Here is a 24200-nt window from a genome sequence, read left to right on the forward strand (position 1 = left end):
TCTGCTGTAGATCTAGCAGAACGGAAACCATATTGTGTGTCACTAAGAAGGTTATTTTTGTTTAGATGTTTGATTACTTCTGTATTTAACACAGATTCCAGCAACTTACTCATGACGCACAGGAGACTTATTGGCCTGTACTGAGAGGAAGATGAGCGATCAGCTGAATTCTTAAATACAGGGCATACTGATGAGATTTTCCAGGGTGATGGGAAGCTATTCTCCTTAAGACAATGTTTAAACAGTTTTGTAAGTATGGGCGCTATTTCTGGTTGAAGTTTTTTGAGTACTATAATTGGAATACCGTCAGGGCCTGTTGCTTTACTGGAATCAAGGTTTTTGATTAGCTTGGCAACATCACGTACAGATATATGTATATCACATAGCGTGTTTTCTTATACAGGAGGAAATATTGGGGGTTGGTGGCCTTGGTCACAAAGGGTAGAATTAGCTTCAAATTCTTGGCAAAGAGTTTGGCTTTGTCTGATGCTGACAAGATTACCTCAGGTCCATTAGTGATAGTTGGGATAGAGCACATACTTCTGTTCAGGATTCTGTTTGCTATTTGCCAAAACTGGTAGGAACCAAGCCGCTGCTCAGCTACTTTGGACTTAACAGATTGAGCATACAACTCTCTTGCGTTCTTTATTACTTTCTTACAATGGTTGCTGGCAGTCCTGAAAGCAGCTTTAGTTTCCATACATCTATTAGGTTGGAAGCAATGGAAAAAGTGATTTCTGTGCACAATGGCAGGAGTGCATTCTGGAGAGAACCATGGCTGGCTGTTAGGTTTTTGCTGGAACTTTTTTGAGTGTATGAAACGGTCTACAATTAACCATTCTGTCAGGTCTGATACTATAGAGGACACATCCTTTTTAAACATGGAATGCAGAGATAGATCCGATATAAATGTACGGAAGCTATCCCAGTCAGCCTTAGTGTATCGATATACTGTACGATGGAGAGGTACGTTTGGGGACTTATTACACTTCATTTTTATCTTAGTTGATACAACAGAGTGGTCAGAAGATCCCAGTGGAGACACACGGGTGGTTTCGTGAACAATCTGAGTGAGGTCATAAGCAATGGAGAAATCATGACAGAACATCCCCTCATCATCGGTCTTGTTTGAGTGAGTTAACCATTCCACGTTGTGAACATTGAAGTCTCCACATACGTGAATGTGGCTGAAGGATAGGCAGATAGGACTTGGTTAATTTTCTCAGATATGCTTTTAAAGATAATAACTCCGCTGTTGTGGGGGCGATAGAGAGTAAATATAAATGCAGTAGTGTGAGCAAGTGCAACCCGGAAGCACATATAGGGTAAGTTAGGATCTTCCTTGGAGATGTCCCTACCACATGGAAAGCCATCTTTAATATAGGCACATATTCCATGCCCATGGCGATCTTGGGGATCAGATTTGGAAGTTAAGTTAGAGTATCCTTTAATTGCGAACTCTTCTAGGAAAATAGCTTGTCCAATGCCAGTTTCACTTAAAAAAAAAAAAAAGGTGTGGTTTAGTCTCCTGTAATTGGGTTTCAACCTCTGAAAGGTTAGAACATAGATCCCTGATGTTGGAGAAGGAGACATGGTAGTGGAGGTCTATGTTGGAAGTTGGAGAACCGAGTTTAATCGTGTATTTTCTCTTGAAAGTTGTCATGATGAAATTTTGGAATTTGTCATCAGATTTGCTTAGAGCAGGACAGAGAGGGGAAACTAAGAGAGAAAAAGAAACAAAGAATTTTTTTTTTTGTAGAACATGATAAGGTTTGCTGAAAGAAACTATTTAAGTAGAAGGCTTTACAAAATCTAGAGATCTCTACAGTGTAGGGGTGGGATTTTGTTGTTTGACAGGTTTCTCAAGGATATCTACGCTGAGGGGGTACACATGCTTTGCGTTTGTCAGAGCACATTCCATTAAAATATTTGTGAAACAGGAACAGAGATGCCACGTTTCTGCGATGGGACAGAGGTTGGAGTTTGATTACTAGTGTGGGACCTATTAGATTGGAGACTCTTTTTTTTAAATCTTGTCTGAGAACAAGAGACTGGTGGCAGATGCACCAGCCCAGAGGTGGCAGCAATACTCCATGCATGGGCAAATAGTGGCTGTAGAAGTACAGGATACTCTCAGGTGTGAGTAACCTTCTAGTACGGTAGAGAGAGCCTAACCTTATTCGCAGCAGCCTTGGCAATTACCTCAATGTATTTGTTCCAATTCATGTTGCTTGTTAATGCCAAGGAGTTTGAAGACAGTACTTTCAGGTAGTGTATCATTAATCATAGCAATTGGTGGTTGAGATGGTTTCTTGTAGTTATTAAAGGAAAGAAGCTTAGTCTTGGCAGAATTGAATGTTAACATCTATTTACAGGCCGATTGCACTACAGATTGAGGTCTTCCTTAAGGTTTTAGCCATTTTCTTAGATATGTGTTCATTTGTTTTCCCCTTGAGTCTGTTATAAAGCGTAGTGTCATCCGCAAATATATCCATCTCAGAGACATTTTTATAAGGGAGGTCGTTTATGAATATCAGCAATAATAAAAGTACAAAATCGGCTTCTGTGACACACCCGTATTTATATAATGTTGTTTTGCTATACAACCATGAAGAACAACCGGGATTTTTCTGTTATTTAAGAAGTTTTTGATTATATTATTCATCTAATAATACCACAAGATCTAATTTTCATGAGAAGACTATTGTGCCAAACTCTGTCTAAGGCTTTAGATATGTCTAGAGCTACTGCTTTATCCAGTGTATGGTATATACATTCAGAGATTACAGTGAGCATGCCTAAATCCATACTGTCAGTTAGAAAGAAGTTTAAAATTTACAAGATGGTGGACTAGTGCTTGATTGATTAAAGACTCAAAGATTTTGGAAAAGAAAGGGAGGAGGCTAATGAGGTTGTGGGGAGAAGAGTAACAACTGATATCCGAATTTGTGATAGTGGCAGGAACATAGGTCGAAACTCCTTTCTCTAACAGGAAAAACAAAATGAACATCAGTAAATAGCAACAACTCGGCAACAAATTCTAAAACTAAAATAATAAATTTTGTTTAATCAGAAGTAGTTTATTGTTTTATATATGGGAGATGTGTAATTTGTATTCAATCCTGTATGTTTGCTGATCTTCCATGACCATGAAATTATTAAGATTAAATTATTAAGATTAAATTATTAAGATTAAATTCATGAATAAAGCAGGGAAATGTGCATTTTTATAAAACGAAAGTTCAGAATTATAATCCAAGTGAAAAATATGTGTAAGGGTATTTGGTGGAAATCTTTTGTGACTGAGGAAATTGTTATTATCAACATATGTTACATGAAAGACCTGTCCCCTTCTCGTGTAAGTAAGAAGACAGACTAGATAAGTGAAAATGATATTAGGTATAAAGCTAGAATCGAACCCTGTAGGCAAGTGGATAATTGAAATCCTAGAAATGCAGTCCATTGTTAATTCTTTTAGAAATAGTTAAATATTATTTATGTCAAAAAAAAAGCGATTTTCCATTCTTTTAGAATAACTAGATATTAAATGTCAGTTAAAAGAATGGACAATGCGAGTTAAAAAAAATATTGTTTAAAAATAGATTAGATATTAAACAATTAGAATTGATAATTCTTTGTTTGCCAAAAATGTGTTTGGACAGACATATGTAAATACACGTGAAAGTTAGTCATGTTGGGGACCACACTTGTGACGCCATAAACAGAGGAGATTTCTCAATATATGAATTGAGAGTTCGAAGTTAGGAAGTTGATTAGGATCAGATAATCAGAGCAGATCACAGACTGTGATAGTCAGTTGGCGAGTTGGAGCTCCTTGGAGGCGAAGGGAGAAGAGTAGACCATATAGTTGAAAAGGCTTGAATTCCTGACTTCATCAATCGGCGGACAGATGAATAAAGAAATCACCATCTAATAATTTGTAACTGTCGTTTTTACAACCAAAAAGTTAAATGTGTTTTGTATATTCACCTATAAACGAACTCTTGTATAACCCCCTTACAAGTAATGTCTCCTTCATCATAAGTGAAGTATCTCCTCCCCTCTATATGTGTTAAGAACTGTTGCATCATATGTCCCAGCTCCGTAATATTAATATGAAATCCCCAAGAATCATCCCAGTTTGTTATAAATGTCTTCCCCTCATCATCATCATCATCATCATCATCATCATCATCATCATCTGTGCTGAGTCCCCGTTATACATGTCTCCGATATGAACCTGTCATCTCTTCAATATGAACCCCCGACCCACTACACAACACATATTTTGTGAAGAAACATCAAGAATGAAGGTATACCAGAAAAGTAAGAGCTTTGCAAGGAAAAATATTAATTTTTTTTCTGTTTGCATGAGAAGACCATTGTGCCAAACTCTGTCAAAGGCTTTAGATATGTCTAGAGCTATTGCTCTAGCCTCCCTTGCCTTATCCAGTGTATAGTATATATAATCAGAGATTACAGTTAGGATATCTACAATAGAATGAGCATGCCTAAGTCCATACTGTCGGTTGGAAAGAAGTTTAAAATTTACAAGAAATCTTTCATGACTGAGGAAATTGTTATCAACATATTTTATGAAGGAACACTGCGAATAAAGGTATACCAGAAAGGTAAGAGTTTTGCGAGGAAAAATATTCATTTTTTGCTGTTTGCATGAGCTTATTTCGTAAAGGATTGAGTAATTTATCTGTTGCAGCTTGGTATTCTTCACAGTGCAGTTTTACATCTTTTAAACAGAGTAAAACCCGTAATAATCATGGGTAGCAGAGAAGTAACTTGCAGAAACATTGTCTGAAACTCTTTTGTCTTTGGTGCATTAGGCATTGTATATTGATTTTCTAGAATGTTCTGACCTAGACAAAAATATAGTTCTATGGATTTGTGTGTCTAAGGGTTACAATCAGGATTCGGTTCTGGGGTTTGGGAAGGAGTGAGTCACTCGCTCGACATCAGCACGTTTCTGCCCTCTTCTTTTCCAATTGACCACACCTGGCCTCTCGCTACCAATGTCACACCGCACAATCAGAACGTCAGCAACACAAAATACTTTAAAAGAAGATGTTGACGACTCTTTTCTTTTTGTGTCTTCCAGGGAATTTTCCCCAGCTTTTATATCCTCCTATTTAGAAAAAAAAAAGGAAGAGACAGGAAAAAAGTAGCTTCTCCCCTCATGCCCTGCCTTCCCAAGATGCCCTTCGTGTATATAAATGAGCTAGCCATCCTTTCCTTCTTCTTTCCCAAAGAGCGATGCAGATACGCCGGGTACGTCTTTTTCTTTTTTTTTTTCCCTTTCGCATATACCCCACAGTGTGTAAAAAAGGTCACGTCACACCCACGATTCTACGCACTAATAGATTGCGTGGGCGAATGGTGATAAAACCAAACTGTTCCTGAAATGAATAAATTCCGGCGAATACATTCCTCTGATTATGTGATGAGCGATTTGATGTAGCTGGTCACTACAAGGCGATAATTTAGTCGATCATTTCTTTCAACAGAATTATTAAAAACTCGTACAGCAGAAGCAATTTTCCAGCAGTCAGAAAAGCCAGATTCGATAAGGCATTTGTTGTAGAGGTTGGAGAGAATCGGGACAATCTTAGCAGAACATTTTTTTTTTTTTTTGATAGTATAGAAAGACCTAAACCGTCGAGGGGTCTAGGTTTTTTATGACATCATAAACATGGGATGAGATGGTTTTCAGATTATCAAGTGTGGCTTCTGTCCATAAAGGAAAACCTGGAAGGAAATGGTTTGCTGGGACCAAAGTGGAGTTGGAAGAAAACCGTTGGGCTAGCAGGTTAGCCATCTCTGTTGCTGTGCAAACAACTTCAAGATTGTTGGATAGTGGGGGAATTGTTGATTACCCATTATTTACTGTACTGTTATAAATTTTCCAGAAATCGCTAGTTTCTAATTTCTGCGATTGAATGCATTTTCTGGTGACTTCAGAATGCCTTCTCTTGGCTGCAAATATTTCACTCTTACAATTATTTCTAGCTTCTATTCATTTTTACCTATTTGTATTGGACTTATGTCTATCGTAAGCATGCTTCTTTTGAGCAGTAGCAGCTGCACAAGTAGAAGTAAACCATTGGGAAGAGTGAGGTTTGCTAAAGGATTTCCATGTTGGAACATGTCCTTCAATTGCTGCTTTGAACCATTGAGTAATTTTATTTCCAGACAATTCTGTGGGAAGAGAAAAGAGATTACTCCATGGCTGGCTTCCAGTCAACTTTTTTTTAAAGTACTTTGTTGTTTTGAGTAATGGGTCTTCAACTTGGGGTTGAAAGTTTAAGGTAATTCCTACCAGTATCACAGCATGATCAGCATTACCGAGTGAGCTATAGGCATTTGTTACACAATTTTAGGATACTGTGGTCAGGAATTGAACTGTTACTTAAATTTCTTTTTTTAATTTCAAACTATGTTTTATTTTATTAATATTTAAATTTCTTTTTGTAATTCAAACTGTAAGGGTTCTTTTATTAATATTTAAATTTCTTTTTGTAATTCAAACTGTAAGGTTTATTTTATTAATATTTAAATTTCAGAAAGACAAAATGGCTGATTTAGTAGCAAAATGGAAGCACTGTGCCATAAGCCAAGAATCCTTACGAACACCAATTATGAGTTGTGAACTTGGCAGGTAAGTAATCTACGATTTCTTCTTTTTTTGTGATTGAAGAGTTTGATTTGGATCCTTTGCTCTTGATGGATTCAGTGGATGAATTATTCACAAGTTTTTTTTGATGCTGTTGATTGAACGAGAAATTCTATAACATTTTGCATCTAACATGATTGAAAGCCTTGTTGATTTTAATCCTCTCATGGTTTTTCATCATTAAATCCATCCACCTTGTTAATTCTCTATCCTCGAGTAGCTTTTATTTTTGATAAGTGGTGACTCATTAGTAAAAAAAAAACAGATGAATCCTGTATCGTTTGAAATGACAGAATATCAAAGAATATTACAATATCAACATTTTTTACAATCTTAATGTTTACGACAACTTATTGTCATTGTCGTTTTAACATCTGTTTTTCATGCTGACATGTGTAGGATGGCTTTTAGAAATTGAATCTAAAATTAACCTATTTCTGGTTAGGTTTTTATTCATCCATCTTTCTCTTGTTCACTTCCTTCGATATTTTTCTTGGCCTCCCCTTCCAACTAACCCTGACCTCAATTTTTCCACATTAATTTTATCCATTCAGTCCTTAACCCTTTATGACATGGTTGAACTAATTTGTAAATAAATGAATATAACTGCATAAATAAAGTGGCAATTGATTCAAACACACCTTGTACGTATTAGTTCAGTATTTGGGTAGATGCCAGATACCTCCAGATTGCAACTGTCCATTGCTTACATTCAGTATGCTGCCATCTAAAATTAATACTGTTTAAATTCTCTACATCATAATTCAGGTCATAAAGGGTTAAGTAACATCATTCACTAACCATAAAAACTCTTTAAAAAAACAGATTTTAAAGGATTCTATGAAAATAATCTAAAGTTTTAACATAAATCTTGAATATTTTGAAAAAAAGAGTTTATGTATCTCAAAGCACATCAAAATCTGTACATAAAAATCATCTTTTTGTGTTAACAATATTTTATTTCTCTACTCAAAAAAATAATTTCCATATCAATGAAAACATTCAACAATTAGATTTTTTCGCTTACTTTATTATTGGCAATACATCAACGGCAAAAAGAAAAAAAAATAGGCACAAAAAAATAAACCCAAAATGATTAATTTAGAGTTGAGCAGGAGGGATCAATTTTACATATGAATTTAACATTAAATTATCCCCTATTTTCAGATCATTTTTTTTAAGGCAATAAGCTCCAGTTGGCATAAATTTATTTGATATTTTTTACATGGTGAAAAGTTAAATATTAAAAAATATGAGTGATAAGCCCCCACCCTTCTTTTCTAGTCCTTTAACTCTAACTCTAATCATAGGTCCGAGTGGTAAGTTACACATTCTTAAAATACCTTTCTTTACTACTGATTCTAAGTCCGAGTGAGAAATTCTGTTCCAACAAAACCCCTCTTAAAACCACACATAATCGTCTAGAAAGCTGCCCCCCCCTCCAAATGCACAGTTTTTATCTTCCATAGAAACTGCCGTAAAACGCTAGAATGGCATGGAAATAAGGGAATTCCTACATAAATTAATTTATAAGCAAAACTGATGCTCTGTTCTATATTCCAAATGCTTGTATTTCTTTTTTCTATAAAGTTTTTCAGGGTGTTCACACATTTTTTTCTTGTGGAATCACCCATAATTTTCAATATAAAGTGTTATGCAATTGTTAAAAATTAGGTTATGTATTTATTTTACTGAGTGAATTTACTGAATTGGGCAATTATAAAAATGAAAATGTAAAAAAAAAAGTATGTAAAAGACTGAAAAACTCTCATTTACTAATATTTGCACATGTAAAAGTAATTTGTTTTTTAAAATTCTAGCCATAATCGTCCAATCATTAAATTTGTGCAGAATCAATAATTTATGCAATATTTGGAAAATCTTGCAATATATTCATCTTAAGACAATCTTTATTAGAATTTAAGTTGCTTGTACATAAAATGCATTACAATTCAAGTTTGAGTATTCTAACTTCTATTTTTTTCAAGGATACATAGTATTTAGAAAACATTGCAGCATATTTATGTACATTTGCTTATTTGGAAACTCTGGAGATTTTCAGTCGGATATTTTGATTCCTTGCACCAAAATACACTTATGTGACAAATTCTACCATTTAATCTTGTTTTTTAACAAAGATATAACATTTTCACTGAACAATTTGTGTAAAATATTTGATGAAACACATATGGTTTTATTGTACAGAAATAGTCATAAATTCCTTATTTTTGTTGGATTTAAAAAAATTAAAATGATTCTTTCATAAATCAAGCTCTTTCTGTGTATGCTTTTATTAAGAGATTTTTAGGTAATTTAAATTTTTTCATGTGTATTGCTACTTTAACACATTGCGTATATCCAATGTATCATTCTCATATAATTTCTCTTCATGCAATGCCTTTCTTAAACTTCTATTAATCAGGTTTTCCTTCCATACATCATCTCACTGTATACACATGCCTGATAGACTCTTCGGGTGGTCGACAGTGATAATGCTCTTTTCGTTAGCAATTGCAGAAGTTCTCTGAACTTTTTCCATCCAACCCTAGCTGTTGCAATCACACTAGCACCAACTCATCCCTGTATGATAATAGTATCACCAAGGTAACAAAACTTCTGAAGACTCCCAGTATCTTCATCATTTAAATATACTTTTTCTACATTTGATTTCTTGTCTGTTTCGATTGTTGTACACAAAATAGTTATCATCCCTTAACATACCTGCAATTTCGCTGTGCGTCTTTTGTACCTAATGCTTACAAGTAATTGTTTCAACTAACTTCTTTCCACAAACTGAATCTGAAAATGAATTTCCCCTTTTCAACCACTGATCATCACTTTGGTCTTGATAACATTCACAGATTGTTGCTTTCTATAGCATTCCTCTAACAAGTAGGTCATCCATTGTTTCACAGGCAAACACTAATTTGTCAATGTACAACATCTATTCTGGACAATCCTGTACAAAACGTCTTGAACAATATTTCTAAGAAACAAATGAAAAGCAACAAACTCTGATGTATTCCCACTTTAACATGAAAACTGTCGCTAATTGTGCTGTTAATTCTAATGTAACGTATTTTTGTAGATTGTTTTAACAAACTTCACCAACCACTTGTTTGCCTGTAATTTATGCAAAGTTTATCAAACAACATGTATTCACACTCTGGCAAAGGCTTTTTCTAACAACTGTAATAAAATCAATTTCTTTTTTTACAAAGGAATCATTGCTTATCAAGGCTCAAAGGCCACTCGAGGATAATGGTTAATGAATGTAAGGTGGTAGTGTAGTAATCATTAATGGTGTAAATTGGGTAGAATTTGATTATTTATGAGGACGGCTCAACAAGAACTTGTTTACATCGGATTTGAAGGCTACCATGTTGTATTCAACCAGAAAGCAGGCCAGTGGAACAGTGTTCCACAGGTGGGCAGTTCTGGGGAAAAAGTTTTGTTTATGGAATCTACGTTTAGATTTGGGCATAATTAGAGTGGGAAAAATCGTATATAGTGGTTGTAGTTAGTCGAGTGTTTTTTTGTGAACGTTTGGCAAGGAGGAACCATAGATTGGAGTTCTCTCGAGCACATGCCATAGATAGAACAGAGACATGCACGCAACGTCTCTTCTGTGGGAAAAAGGTTGCAGGGAAGAGAAACAGCATCATCTACTAGGTTGCGAAGCTGGTTTTGAACTCTATCAAGGTAAGATAGGGATACCTCTTTTATGCTCTGATTTGTAAAGTCTGTGATTATTTCAATGCCTGTTTCAACTGCAGCATCAACATTTCTTCAATAATGTTTAAGGGTCTTGCAGCCTTACCCTTGCTCATCCTATTCACAGCTTTTTGTACCATTTTTTTCAACTCTTATAGTTGGAACAGAAACTAGTTGTGCAGATTCTATATTCTATGAAAACTCGATATTCAAGAATTTCTCATACGAGCATTTTGAAGCATCTTTCTTGTCTTTTCAAATACACTTTATCCTAACAGTATCTGTATTTGTCTTTGCCATCTGTGATAGCTAACGCAAATAGCATTACCACTGTCGCCCACTCGAAGAGTCTATCAGGCATGTATATACAGTGAGATAATGTATGGAAGGAAAACCTGATCAGTAGAAGTTTAAGAAAGACATTGCATGAAGAGAAATTATATGAGAATGATAGAATGGATATGGCAAAGGCAAATACGTTGGGATAAAGTCTAATTGAAAAGACTATTTTGAATACTTCATTCTTCTCATCATCCTTCATATCTGGAAATCGAGTTTGCTCGGCTTTCTTCTTAGCTTTTTAGATTGTTTTTCTTGCTGTCATTTTCGTCACTAAATATTCATTAAACCTTTTCTCAACTCACTTTATTGTTTTTGCTTTTCTTTGATATACTTCTCGACTTCCTCATCCAAGTTGATGTTGAAGCATCATGAATAATTTAAGCATTCCTTCCAATAAAATTAACTGACATGATTTTAATGTAAAAAAAATGTCAACTCAATTAAAAGTATGTTAACTTTTAAATGGATTCTATTGTAATATTCTGCCATGTTCATTCAAAATCAATTATTTTCAGATTATACAACAAAGAATCTGTACTTGAATTTCTCCTTGATCGAAGCCAGTTTGAATCAGCGGATAATTTCAAGCATTTGAAGGGTCTTAAGGTAAATATTAAAATTATAATCATTTCTTTTTTTAGATTCCGAAACACACAATATGGTTTGAGATTTCATGATTCTTCATTGTATGAGTTTGAGAACAATTTCCAGACACGAATCAGAATCTATTCTTTCGACAACTTTGTTTCCATCCATCTTGTAAACAAGGGAAATGAGAGGCTGATTTTCTTTCTCCACTTTTCATTGCCTGATTAATAAAAGAGAGATACTATCCTTTAATTTTCCTTGATGTCATGTATGTTTCTTCTTTAGTTTCTGTGTTATATTAAAAGTATTTAATTTACTATTGCATAAAAAATAAGTTTCTTTTTATATATTAGTATAAATGAAAAAAGTTCAGATGGTCCCAACTCTGCAGTTGAAGTGAAATTTGATATTTGTCATCATGCTGTAATTTTCTTTATTTATGGGCATATATATACAGTTAAAGCCGAAATTATTGGCACCCTTTCAATTTTTGCGTCATTTGGAGAAGAAAACATTTTTTCACTAATTATTTTTATTAAAGTGTTGATGAACATTTATATCGACCATCTACAGATCTCCTGAAACACTTTTAGTTTATTATAAAATATTCAAAATAAATATTATTAATGATAACAAAAAATACGAATTTAAATTTATTGGCACCAATAATCTTTATCATAGAATTCACGATATTTTATGCAAAATAATACTTGTTTATTATGATTTGGGTATTGCATCATCATCTAGAACATTTCAAAGCCTTCTATAAATAACGTGCAGTAGTCAATCCTTCACTTTATCAATAACACCAGACTGCAAAGATGACTAAAATTAAGGAACACAGTTTCGATGTTAGACAGAAAATAGTGGATGCACACATGAAAGGTAGTGGATACAAATCCATTTCTAAGCGTTTTGAAGTTCCTGTGTCAACAGTGAGAAACGTTATCAAGAAGTATGGTGTTTTCAATACGATTCAAAACTTGACGAGGCTGTAAAAAGAAACTTTCTCCCAGAACTGCATTACTAGTCATTCGAGAAGTGGAAAAGGACCCGAAAACTTCTGGTAAGAAAGTAGTCCAACAATTGAGCGATCAAGGTATTGAAATTTCTGTTTCGACATTGAGGAGGGCACTAAAGTCACATGGGATTCAGGGGTATCGACCAAGGAAGACTCCTCTCTTCTCCAAGAAACATGTTAAAGCCCACTTAGAGTTTGCACGGGAGTTTATTGACAAGGATTCAACTTTTTGGGGTTCAGTTTTATGGTCAGATGAGACTAAAATTGAACTTTTTGGCAGCAAAGATGAGTCGTTTGTGTGACGGAAGAAAGGAGAAGCCTTCAACCCAAAGAATACAGTTCCTACGGTGAAGTATGGTTGAGGAAACCGTATGTTTTGGGGTTGCTTTTCGGCCAATGGCACTGGAAAACTTGTCACTGTGGATGGCATCATGAGGCAAGATCAATACATTAAAATATTGACTGAAAATCTGAAACCTTCTGCAGAAGCCTTTACTTAGTCTTGGAACCAACTGGGTCTTCCAATAGGACAATGATTCAAAACATGCTTAATGGCTTTTGGATAATGAAATAAACGTCTTGAAGTGGCCAAGTCAAAGTCCAGACTTGAATCCAATGGAAAACTTGTGGGCTGTAGTGAAGGTGAACGTTAAAAGAAGGAAACCAAGAAACCTGAGGGAATTAGAAAATATCACCAAGGAAGAATGGTTTAATATTCCTGTTGCTGTGTGTAGGAATTTAGTAATGTCGTATAGAAAACGTCTGGAAGCTGTTATTAAAAACAAAGGCTTTGTAAATGGCTATTGATAAAGGGTGCCAATAAATTTGAATTTGTCTGTTTTTCGTTATCATTAATATTTATTTTGAATATTTTATAATAAACTAAAAGTGTTTCAGGAGATCTGTAAATGGTCGCTATAAATGTTCATCAACACTTTAATAAAAATAATTAGTGAAAAAATGTTTTTTTTCTCCAAAAACGTAAAAATTGAAAGGGTGCCAATAATTTTGGTTTTAACTGCATATATGTATATATTTATATATAAAAGTGAACGTGTCTGTCTGTGTACACAATAACTTTGTCAATTTTAAGTCTAAAGACTCGAAATTTGATATACAGAGTATTGAGATTTGGGAAAATCTTTGTAATCCGTTTTTGGCCAGAAATTTGGCTGTTAAGGGGTCAAAGTTCAACGATTTGACCTTTGAGAACTCTACCAAACTCCTCCGCCAATTTTGGGTCTAAACAATTGAAATTTTAGATATAGGTTCCTTGGACATGGATCTAACTTAATAACTTGATTTGAGCCCAAAACAATAAATGTTAAGGGGTCATAATAAGGGTCAAAGTTAAACAAAATTTGACCTCTGTAGTCTCTACTAAATTACTCAGACAATTTCTGGTCTAAACATTTGAAATTTTACATAAAGGGTATTCAGAGATAGGGCAAGCTTTTTAATCGGTTTGGGTTGAAAATTTGAGCTATCAATATATAAATGTATGAATGTTTGCATGTCTGCCTAAAACTTTCAACAGAAGCAATGGATTTTCACAAGATCAGTATCGTTTGAAGCTTGACCCTTCAGACAACAAATACCGAAAAATTGGCTAAAAACATTAATTTCTTCACCCTCAACTGGGCACTTTTCTACAGGAAGGGGTTGCTTTTTTCACCAATATTTTTGAAAGTCATCCCCTTTTTTCGATTGCCTAGCCTTAATTTAAACCTACGTTACTCCCGGTTTGACGGTAGTTGTAACAGCAAAGACGTCAGGTTTTTTCCCCTTTCTTTTCCTCCTTCACGGGTTCGAGCCTGCCTTCCTACTACCGCTTTTTTTTTTTTTTTGCTCAACACACACCTCCAAACACCCGGGTATATATAAATAATGCCATGGCCTAAAGAGGTTTTTCTTTCTCCTCTTCCTTTTTTATTGATTTCATGATACAATAAAATTCTATGTAACTTTCATTCCTTATCTTTTAATTTAATTTATGGATTGCTCCTCTTAATCATGTTGAGCTTTTACTATCTGGATAGGTTTGTTTTGTTAAAAATAGTATCATTATTGGTTTCATTTATTTTATACACACGCACACACACACACACACTGGATGCATATATTGTGCACTTCAACTTTAGTTATTTTGCATTAAAAGCAAATATAATGTAAATAATTGAATATGATTCTAATGGTATATTTTTTTTTCTGTACATCACTACTTTTCGGTGACGCATGTATTTTGTGTTTGTGCAAACAAATATATCTATTTATAAACAGAAAATCCATAAAAAGTAGATTTTCTATATTCCTACCCACTCCAAATTATTATAGTTTCCTCCATTTTGGATAGACTTTAGAATTTTAGCAATTAATTATCATCCATTTGATGAAATGTGAATAAATATATTTCATGTTCATATGGCATAGACTCATCTAAGGACAGATTTTTGTTTTTTTTTACATTTTCACCCCAAACAAGGCACAGTGCCACTTTGATGTAGGGGGCTAATATCTGGGACATAATTTGCAGGGATATATGTAGGGAGTTGAGCAGCAAGATGTCTGTTTACATTACACTTGAACTTCTGCATATCAGTACAGTCAGAGAAGCAGGAACCTAAAAGAGAATTTCAAAGTTTAGCAGTTCTAGGGGAGAAACAATCAGAGTAGAAGGCTTTCTGGCATTTGGAATCTTTACTGTGTAGAGGTGGGATTTTGCTGCTTGTCGGGTTTGTCGAGGATATTTATGTTGGGGGATTATGTTTTCTGTACTTTTTTAGCCATGAAAAATACACAAGTCTTACTATGTGCTGTAGACTGTAGGATATTTTGACATGTCCTTTGGTTAACAAAAGATGAAGAAATTAATCATCAACAAGTTTTTTTTTTTTTTTGTTTTAATTACATTTTCACCCCAAACAAGGCACATTGCCACTTTGGTGTAGAGGGCTACTATCAAGGACATAAGCTATTGGAGTACTATGTGAGGAGTTGGGCAGTAAGATGTCGGTTCATGTTACACTTGAACTTCTGCATGTCAGTACAGTTGGAGAAGCAGGGACCCGGAATGGAATTCCAAAGTCTAGCGGTTCTGGGGAAGAAACTACTAGAGTAGAAAGCTAGGGATCTCCACTGTGTAGGGGTGGGATTTAGCTACTTGTCGGATTTGTTGAGCGTATTTACATTGTGGGGGGCACAAGTGCTTGCAGTTTGTCAGAGTATTCACCATTAAAATACTTATAGAACAAGCAGAGGGACGCAACATTTCGTCGGTGGGACAGAGGCTTCAGCTTAGATGACAGTTCAGGACCTATTAGGTTGGCGACTCTCTTTTGAACCTTGTCTAGGAGTGAAAGACTAGTAGCAGATGCGCCAGCCCAAATATGACAACAATACTTCATATATGAGCGAATGGTGGCCTTATATAGGTACAGGATACTTTCGGGTGTTAGTAGCTTTCTAGCACGGTAGAGAGAGCCTATCTTATTTGCAGCAGTCCTGGCAATGTAATTGTTCCAACTCATGTTTCTTGTGAACGTTAGGCCGAGAAGTTTAAAAGAAGTACTTTTAGATAATGAATCCTTGGCCATTGCTATTGGTGGTAGAGAAGGTTTCTTGTAATTATTGAAGGAAACAAGTTTAGTCTTGGCAGCATTGAATGTGACCATCCATTTTTGTCCCTATTCTACTACAGATTGGAGGTCATCTTCTAGTGTTTCTGCCATTTCCTTAGGTATGTGTTCATTTGTTGTCCTGTCGTGCCTGTTATAGAGCGTGGTGTCATCAGCATATATGCCCATCTCAGAGGCAATTTTGCCGGGGAGGTCATTTATGAATATTAGGAATAATAGAGGTCCAAGGATCGACCCCTGGGGAACTCCCGCATTTATATTATCATTGTTTTGATGTATGAACGTCGAGGACAACCTGGATTTTTTTCTTATCTAAGGATTTAATTATGTTAAGTATTCATCCAGTGATACCGTATGATCTGAATTTCCTGAGAAGACCTTCATGCCATATACCCTGTCAAAAGCCTTAGATATATCTAGAGCTACTGATCCGCCCTCCTCGGCTTTGTCCAGTGAGTGGTATATATGTTCAGAGATTACAGTTAGGATATCTGCTGTGGAACAGGCTTGCCTAAATCCATATTGTTGGTCAGTCAGAAGTTTAGCATCTGTAAGGTGATGGACTAGAGCTTGCTTAATTATGGACTCAAATATTTTGGTGAAAAATGGGAGGAGGCTAATGGGGCGATAATTTACTGGGTCAGTTCTTTCGCCAGAATTCTTGAAAATTGGTATCACAGAAGCAGTTTTCCAGCAGTCCGGAAAGCAAGATTCATTAAGGCATTTGTTGTAAAGTTTGGAGAGAACTGGAGCTACTTCGGCGGAGCATTTTTTTAATAGCACAGCCGGGATGAGATCAGGTCCACTTCTACAATCTTAGTTTTTCAATAATCATTGGAAATTGTTCAATTTTTTTCTCATAAAAAGCTTGTGTAATATTGTTTGCATATAAACTGAACCCTGCATATATTAACGTAGTTCTCTTCTTTTGTTGTAGGACTTAAAAGAACTTAAGCTAACATTGAACCCAAGTGAAAGACGATCCAAAGCCGAAAAAGGAGATGCTTACATTGATACGTTGACTTCCAATTACATTTGTCCTGTTGTTGGTGTTGAAATGAATGGCATGTTTAGGTAAGGAAAAACACAGGTTATTATTGATTATATTCCATTTCATGGATGTTCTTAATTTCAGTTTTTAAGCCTTGAAGGTGAATATAAGAAATGTGACAAGTATATGTGTTTATATAAGAAATAGGACTTTTCTGAGAGTTACCTCCCCTGGACATTTCTTATCAGTGGCAAAAAGTCTTAATGTATGGAATCATTTCAGTTCTTTTTGATTAATTGTTTATGTTCTGTACTGCCCGAAACTGCACTGATCAGAAATGATCTTAATCAGCCTGACAATGCAAGTAATAATTACATTTTCTTTAAATCAATTTTAAAAGTTTCTCAAGCAAATAAAAACAACATTTGATACTTATTTTAGTGTCTTGTTTCAAGATATGCGATTGTTTTTTTTTTCCACATTTATTTGACTCAACTGGACACCCGGCGTTGCCCAGTCATACAATACGCTTAAACATGATACTTTAATTTATGAAGATTGCGTATGTATTATTATAGAAACAATCCTCTATTGATTATTATATATTACGAGGAATAATTTAAAATAAGATGATGATAATGTCATTCATCAAATTCCATCTGTGTTTGTTTACAATATTACGTTAACTGATATGTGGGTTTCATGATGAATGGTCTGGGAAATTCACTTCTGATTAATGTTTAATTTTAAAATATGCAAACAAAGAAATGATTTGTGGTGATTTTAAATAGTATCTCTTCTTTTATCGTAAATTGAACTCATTAATAAAAAAAAAATTAAAATAAAATGGTGAGGTACATCTGGGTTTGAACAGGTGATCATTCAATCTGTAGTCAAATGCTCTACCCCTGAGCTATATCTCTAGATCATAATAATGTTAGATATCAACGTTTGTGGATGTTGAGATATTGTAGTGTTATCCCCCTTTGACCGTTTTTTGTCAGTGATATAAGCAGCTTACGGTTGTCTTTCTGTCCTTTAATTGATCACATGAACTTTAGATTAAAGACTTTGGATTATCTCCCTTTGATTGTTTTTTTTGTCTGAAAGGACACATAATGCGAAGTATTCTTTCTCTTTGGGCTATACCTTCTTCGTGTACAAATGTAAAATATAAATAGACACGTTTCTTTGCATCTCTGTGTATGCTGATAAAATGTTACGTTGTTAATTCATTTGTTTCTTTGTTATCATTGATAGCATTACAAGCGTATGCTGTATTTTCGTTGACATCGGCAATATTACATACCTAATGTGTTTCAACAAGTCATATCTTTTTTATTTTTGGGTCAATTTTTAAAAGAATTACATTGCTGAAAAGAGAATAGAATAAGCATTCCAATGATGTTAATTTATTTTTCTTTTATGTGTTCAATGTTTTTATGTTCCAAGTTCAAAATGAAAAGAATGGTAAAAAATGACGACAACGGAAAGGGGACAGTTTTTTCAATGTTTACATTTCATACGTAACGTTTGGATACATATGCACAGAGTTAAATTTGATTGGATATGGCTGAAATTTTACAGGTTATATAAACAAAGAAGTCCATCTCTACTGGTGTTTGATTTTTATTTTTACGACCACAGGAAGCGAAGTTACGACTGAGCAAAGTTGACGAAGAATATTTAAAAATTGATAAGATAAATCGGTATATATATCATCCATTTTCATATAGATAACAGTTTCAGAATTATTTTCATGTATATGTAAATATTTGATAATTATTAATTGTGTGGAAATTTCTTTAGAATGTTATCTTTTATAAAAGTTCAAATCGCTTAAAGGGAAATGATGACAGCGATGGTTAGCTATGCGCTATTAACGAGTTTGTATTCTCTTAAAAATAGAAAACTGTTTTTTCTGCTTTCAAAACGAAAGCAGAAAAAAGTTTCATTTTTTTATTTTGGATTTGTCAATTTAAAAAAATTATTATCAAGTTTTTCAAATTTGATTTCCAAACAATACTATTTTGTTGTTTTTAACGCTTGTAGTACACATGTATTAAAAGCGTTAAAAAAAAACAACAAAATGTACTAAGTACATGCGTTTGTTTTTAGTGTTAAAAAAACAAGCAAGCAAAAAAAAAACAAATAACAAGTAAAAGGTATTTGTGCACTTATACTACCATGCTGAAGTAATAACATTATTATTTAGAAACCCATTCTTAACATGGGGAAGGAAGGGTGTTTTGTTAACTATTCTGTACTAACAATTAAATAAAATATATTGTGAAACCATTTTTTCAAATCTGTAAAACAAACCCGTTTTTTTTTTTTTTTTTTTTTTTTTTTAACTAAAGATATCTAAATAATAATAATAATAATAATTAGATGGTTCGATAAAGAATTTCATTGTGATGCATTTTGTAAATTTTTACCTTGTTTCCACCTTAACATTTTTCTTTAAAATGACTACCTCTGAAGGTGGTCCTGAATATGATCTTAAACTATATCCGATGGTGAGGCCTTGCCATTGCTCCCAGGTCCACTCTGACCTAGAGTGGTAGTACGTGTTAGGGTCCCAACTATGGGTTAAATAGAAACTGACTTGAAAAAAACAAAAACAAATATTCTATCAAAACTTTTTCTTCAAAATCACTGGATTCGGCATTAAATGACCTAAAAAGAGTTGATATGTCGTAAAACAAAAACAACCAACCAATCTCTGAAGGTTTTCAGGTATGCTGAAAACGAATATTGCATTTAAATTTTCCGCAAATAAGTAGCTTTCCGGATATTAAACAATGTTATTTCTAATGTTATTGCTAGTGGCCATCTTGGTACGTGCATTTGTTCATAGTTTCTCGGGGTTAGGTTTGTGCCAAGATGGCCACCAGCGATAACATAAGAAATGACATTGCTTAATATCCAGAAAACTACTTATTTGCAGAAAATTTAAATGCGATATTTGTTTTCAGCATACCCTAAAACCTAAATAAGTAATCATTTTGAATGTTAAGGTGGAAACAAGGTAAAAAAAAATTACCATTTTATTTCTTAGTTTACATAGTTGAATTTTCAGTAAAACAACAGAATAGAAATGACGAAAATTATCATCAACTGGTGAATATAAAGTTGTTGCTTATCAGGATTCCTAGTATCCTGGTACTGTGAAAACTACATCAAGGATTCACGTAGAATACGATTTATGGTTGCATCTCAAAAAATAGGGGTATATTTTGGGCCAGATAGAGAGGATTTACAAAATTGAAAATTGGACTGGTCCCAAAATGCATAAGTTCTTGTCGACTATGGGAATTTTTTTATTTTTTTTTTTTTTATTCAATTTTCACCCCAAACAAGGCACAGTGCCACTTTGAAGCAGGGGGCTACTATTAGGGAATTAATTAGCGGGGTCATTATGAAGGGAGAAGAGTAGAAAGATGTTTGTTAACATTACACTTGAACTTCTGCATATCATTGCAGTTGGGAAAGCAGAATCCCGAAAGGGAGTTCCAAAGACCCGCAGTTCTGGGGAAGAAACTATTGGAGTAAAAGGCTTTCTTGCACCTAGGGATCTCTACTGTAAAGGGATGAGACTTAGTAGCTTGTCGGGTTTGTCGGGGGTAGTTACGTCGGGGAGGTACAGGTGTTTGCAGTTTGTCAGAGCATTCACCATTAAAGTATTTGTAGAACAGGCAGAGGGATGCAACATCTCGTCGATGGGACAGAGGTTTAAGCCTAGATGACAGTTCAGGACCTATCAGGTTGGCAACTCTTTTTTGAACCCTGTCCAGGAGCGAGAGACAAGCAGCAGATGCACCAGCCCAGATGTGACAACAGTACTCCATACATGGGCGAATGGTTGCCTTATAGAGGTATAGGATACTGGCAGGCGTAAGTAGTTTTCTAGCATGGTAGAGGGAGCCAACCTTCCTTGGAGCAGCCTTGGCAATGCTCTCAATGTATCTATTCCAGTTTATATTCCCTGTAAACGTTAGGCCGAGGAGTTTAAAAGAAGTACGTTCAGGCAATGTGTTCTTGGCCATTGCTATTGGTGGTAGAGAAGGTTTCTTGTAATTATTGAAGGAAACAAGCTTAATCTTAGCAGCATTGAATGTGACCAACCATTTTTGTCCCCATTCCACTACGGATTGGAGGTCATCCTCTTGTGTTTCTGCCATTTCTTTGGATATGTGTTCATTTGTTTTCCCCTCATATCTGTTATAGAGAGTGGTGTCATCGGCAAATATACCCATCTCCGAAACAATATTATCAGGGAGGTCGTTTATGAATATCAGGAATAATAGAGGTCCAAGGATAGACCCCTGAGGTACTGGCGCATTTATGTCATATTGTTTGGATGTATGTCCGTCGAGGACAACTTTGATTTTTCTATTACTTAAGAAGGATTTAATTACATTATGAATTCTTCCAGTGATTCCATATGATCTAATTTTCCTTAGAAGATCATCGTGCCATACCCTGTCAAAAGCCTTAGATATATCAAGGGCTACCGCTCTACCCTCCCCTTTTTTGCCCAATGAACGGTATATACGTTCAGAAACTACAGTTAAGATATCTGCTGTTGAACGGGCTTGCCTGAATCCATATTGTTTGTCAGTCAGGAGTTTAGCAGCTGGTAGGTGCTGGACTAGGGCTTGATTAACTAAAGACTCAAATATTTTGGCGAAAAGCGGGAGGAGGCTAATGGGGCGATAATTTAGTAGGTCAGTTCTTTCACCAGAATTCTTGAAGACTGGTACCACAGAGGCGGTTTTCCAGCAGTCGGGAAAACAAGATTCGTTAAGGCATTTATTGTAAAGTTTGGACAGAACTGGAGCAACCTCGGCAGAGCATTTTTTTAATAGCACAGCCGGGATGAGATCTGGTCCACATGCTTTTGAGGTGTCCAGGTTTTTTATAATAGCATGTACCTGAGAAGGGGTGATTTTCAAATCGTCAAGTTGTTCATGAATTTCCATCTTTTACAGAAATCCAAAATCTATATGAAAACTTTTCTTTGATTTATTTCTGAGATTAATTCATATCTACTCAATTTTTTTTTTCTTTGAAGGGAATAGTAAATACCGGCCATGAATGCTCTTTAGGCATTCAATGGCTACACCCAGATTAAGCTCTCCTTTGGTGGGGAGGCAGGAAAATGCCTATTCTCAATAAAGCTATATTTAAATATCACTATAATACTTAGTTTTGTTCATGAATAAACACCCAGTGTATGATACCATGCGCCAGTTTAAAAAAGAATTTAAATTTGTACATCTGAATTTATAATTCATGGCTTATGGTAAAGAGATACATCAGATTTTACTGTATAATTAGAAAGAGCACACAATTTTCCATAAGAGTACCAAGTTTCATGAGAATAACTTGAAAAATAAATAAATGGTGGCGAAATTACCGAATTTCTTGAAATGTTGAGGTCCGTAATTTAGCCCACGTTTTCTAAAGAAAAATATCCAGGGAAAAGCCTAAATTTTGGCATTTAAAATTCTCATAACTTTTGAACTACTGATAGTATTTGCATAATTCAAACAGTTATAAGCATCTTTTACATAGTTCTTTTCATGCAAGTTGATAAAATAATTATCTAAAAAGAAAAAAATCAACTTGTAATGCTATCATTGATACCTTCCACAAATGAAGAACAATGAATTAAAGAGCATTTAATTCACAATTAACTAGAGTTTTTAATTAACTTAACAAATGTAATTAATTAGAACCAACAGTCTCCATGCAACGCATGTCCTCAACTCTTCTTGACTAGGTTTCATTTCCATACATCATCATGCTGCGTACAGATGTCTGATAGACTCTTCCTTTAGTCAACAGGTCCAGTTAACTGTTGTGTTCTTGGTGATATAAGATTTCTAAGGTCAATATAGTGCATGCTGTTTTGTGCTACAAAGTTTGATCCTTATTCAGAATTCAACCTAATTAAAAAAAAAAAACAAAGAAAATACCAAAAAATCTTTATGATATACGTACCTGTCACAGAACAAAGATATCATATTCCAAAAATCGCATAAATGTATTTAGTAGTTTTATTTACTTATTTATTTATAAATGTATTTAGTAGTTCATGTTATTTACTTCACAATTAACTAAGGTTATTAATTAAACTAACAAACATTATTTATTCAGCCAACCAATAAATCTGTTTTTTTAAGAAAAAATGATTTGTTGTGAATTTATTATTTCCCTTGGCCAGTGTAATGTAAAATATTCCCCTGTAAAAATTCTTTTTTATTTATAAGAGAGAAAGACTTTTTTTAAGATCGGATTTTTTCAATTTTTGATTCTTATCGGATGAATTTCTATACAAAACATATAAGAACACTGCCAGATATATAAATTACCTTTGTGTGAAATTTGCAAAAGATAGGCTTAGATGTTTCGGAACTTATGAGGAAGGAACACACACAAACTTTTATATAATAGTAGAGATAGAGATAGATTTTTGAGAGGTTCTACTTTTGATGATGGCAATATTTTTTGGTGCAGATTAAAATTATTTTAGTTATATTCTTGAGTTTTATAAAAAAAACAATTTCATATTCAATTGTGTGTGTGTGTGTGTGTGATGGAAAAAGAAAAACCCAAATTATTTATATTTTCATTAATGTTTCATTTTTCTTTCAAGATTGGTTTGAAAAATAAAAAATACATGTACAATATTTAAAAATGTTTCATGCATTTGTGATGAGAAAAAAATGGGTTTTTTTTCATTTTTTTTAAGGAATCCTAGCCATTAGAATTCAAAATGTATAATGCAATCATGACATGAAATGAATAATTTTATTTATTTTTTTCAAATGATACATACTTGTTAGAATTCCAAAAATGTGCAATTTTAAAACATTCTTTTCGTTCACACCACGTTTTCTGAATGCTAGAAGCTTGTGTCGTTTGAAAAAAAATGTACATTTTGAATTTTAATTTAAAAAAAGAACAAAAGCATTTTCACATCACAAATGCACTAAATATTTTCAAATATTATACTTGTATTTTATTTTTTCAAATCGATCATCCTGAAGAAGTCTTGAAATAACAACAAAATGTTGGTGATTTTTCACTTTTCCATTCGTGTGTATTGTACTGCATGTTTTACTATTTGATTCAGTTGTTATGCATTTGTTATGTCTTGGAAGGCTAAAAAATTTGCATTTGTTATGTCTTGGAAGGCTAAAAAATTTGCATTTG

The 24200-nt window shown here is 34.2% G+C and overlaps 1 protein-coding gene across 1 annotated transcript in view; it reads left to right on the forward strand.

The window, feature by feature from the left end:
- LOC145289007 (replication termination factor 2-like) overlaps positions 1-24200 on the forward strand; it is a 56311-nt gene that overhangs the window by 20037 nt on the left and 12074 nt on the right. Inside the window, exons 2-4 of the mRNA XM_080136375.1 lie at positions 6576-6670; positions 11257-11347; positions 16923-17059. Of these exons, the coding sequence (XP_079992501.1) occupies positions 6576-6670; positions 11257-11347; positions 16923-17059 (323 nt within the window). The remainder of the gene's footprint in view (positions 1-6575; positions 6671-11256; positions 11348-16922; positions 17060-24200) is intronic.

Source organism: Euprymna scolopes, chromosome 2, assembly GCF_053919585.1.
Source record: "Euprymna scolopes isolate OS-2025 chromosome 2, ASM5391958v1, whole genome shotgun sequence".
Classification (NCBI taxonomy): domain Eukaryota; kingdom Metazoa; phylum Mollusca; class Cephalopoda; order Sepiida; family Sepiolidae; genus Euprymna; species Euprymna scolopes.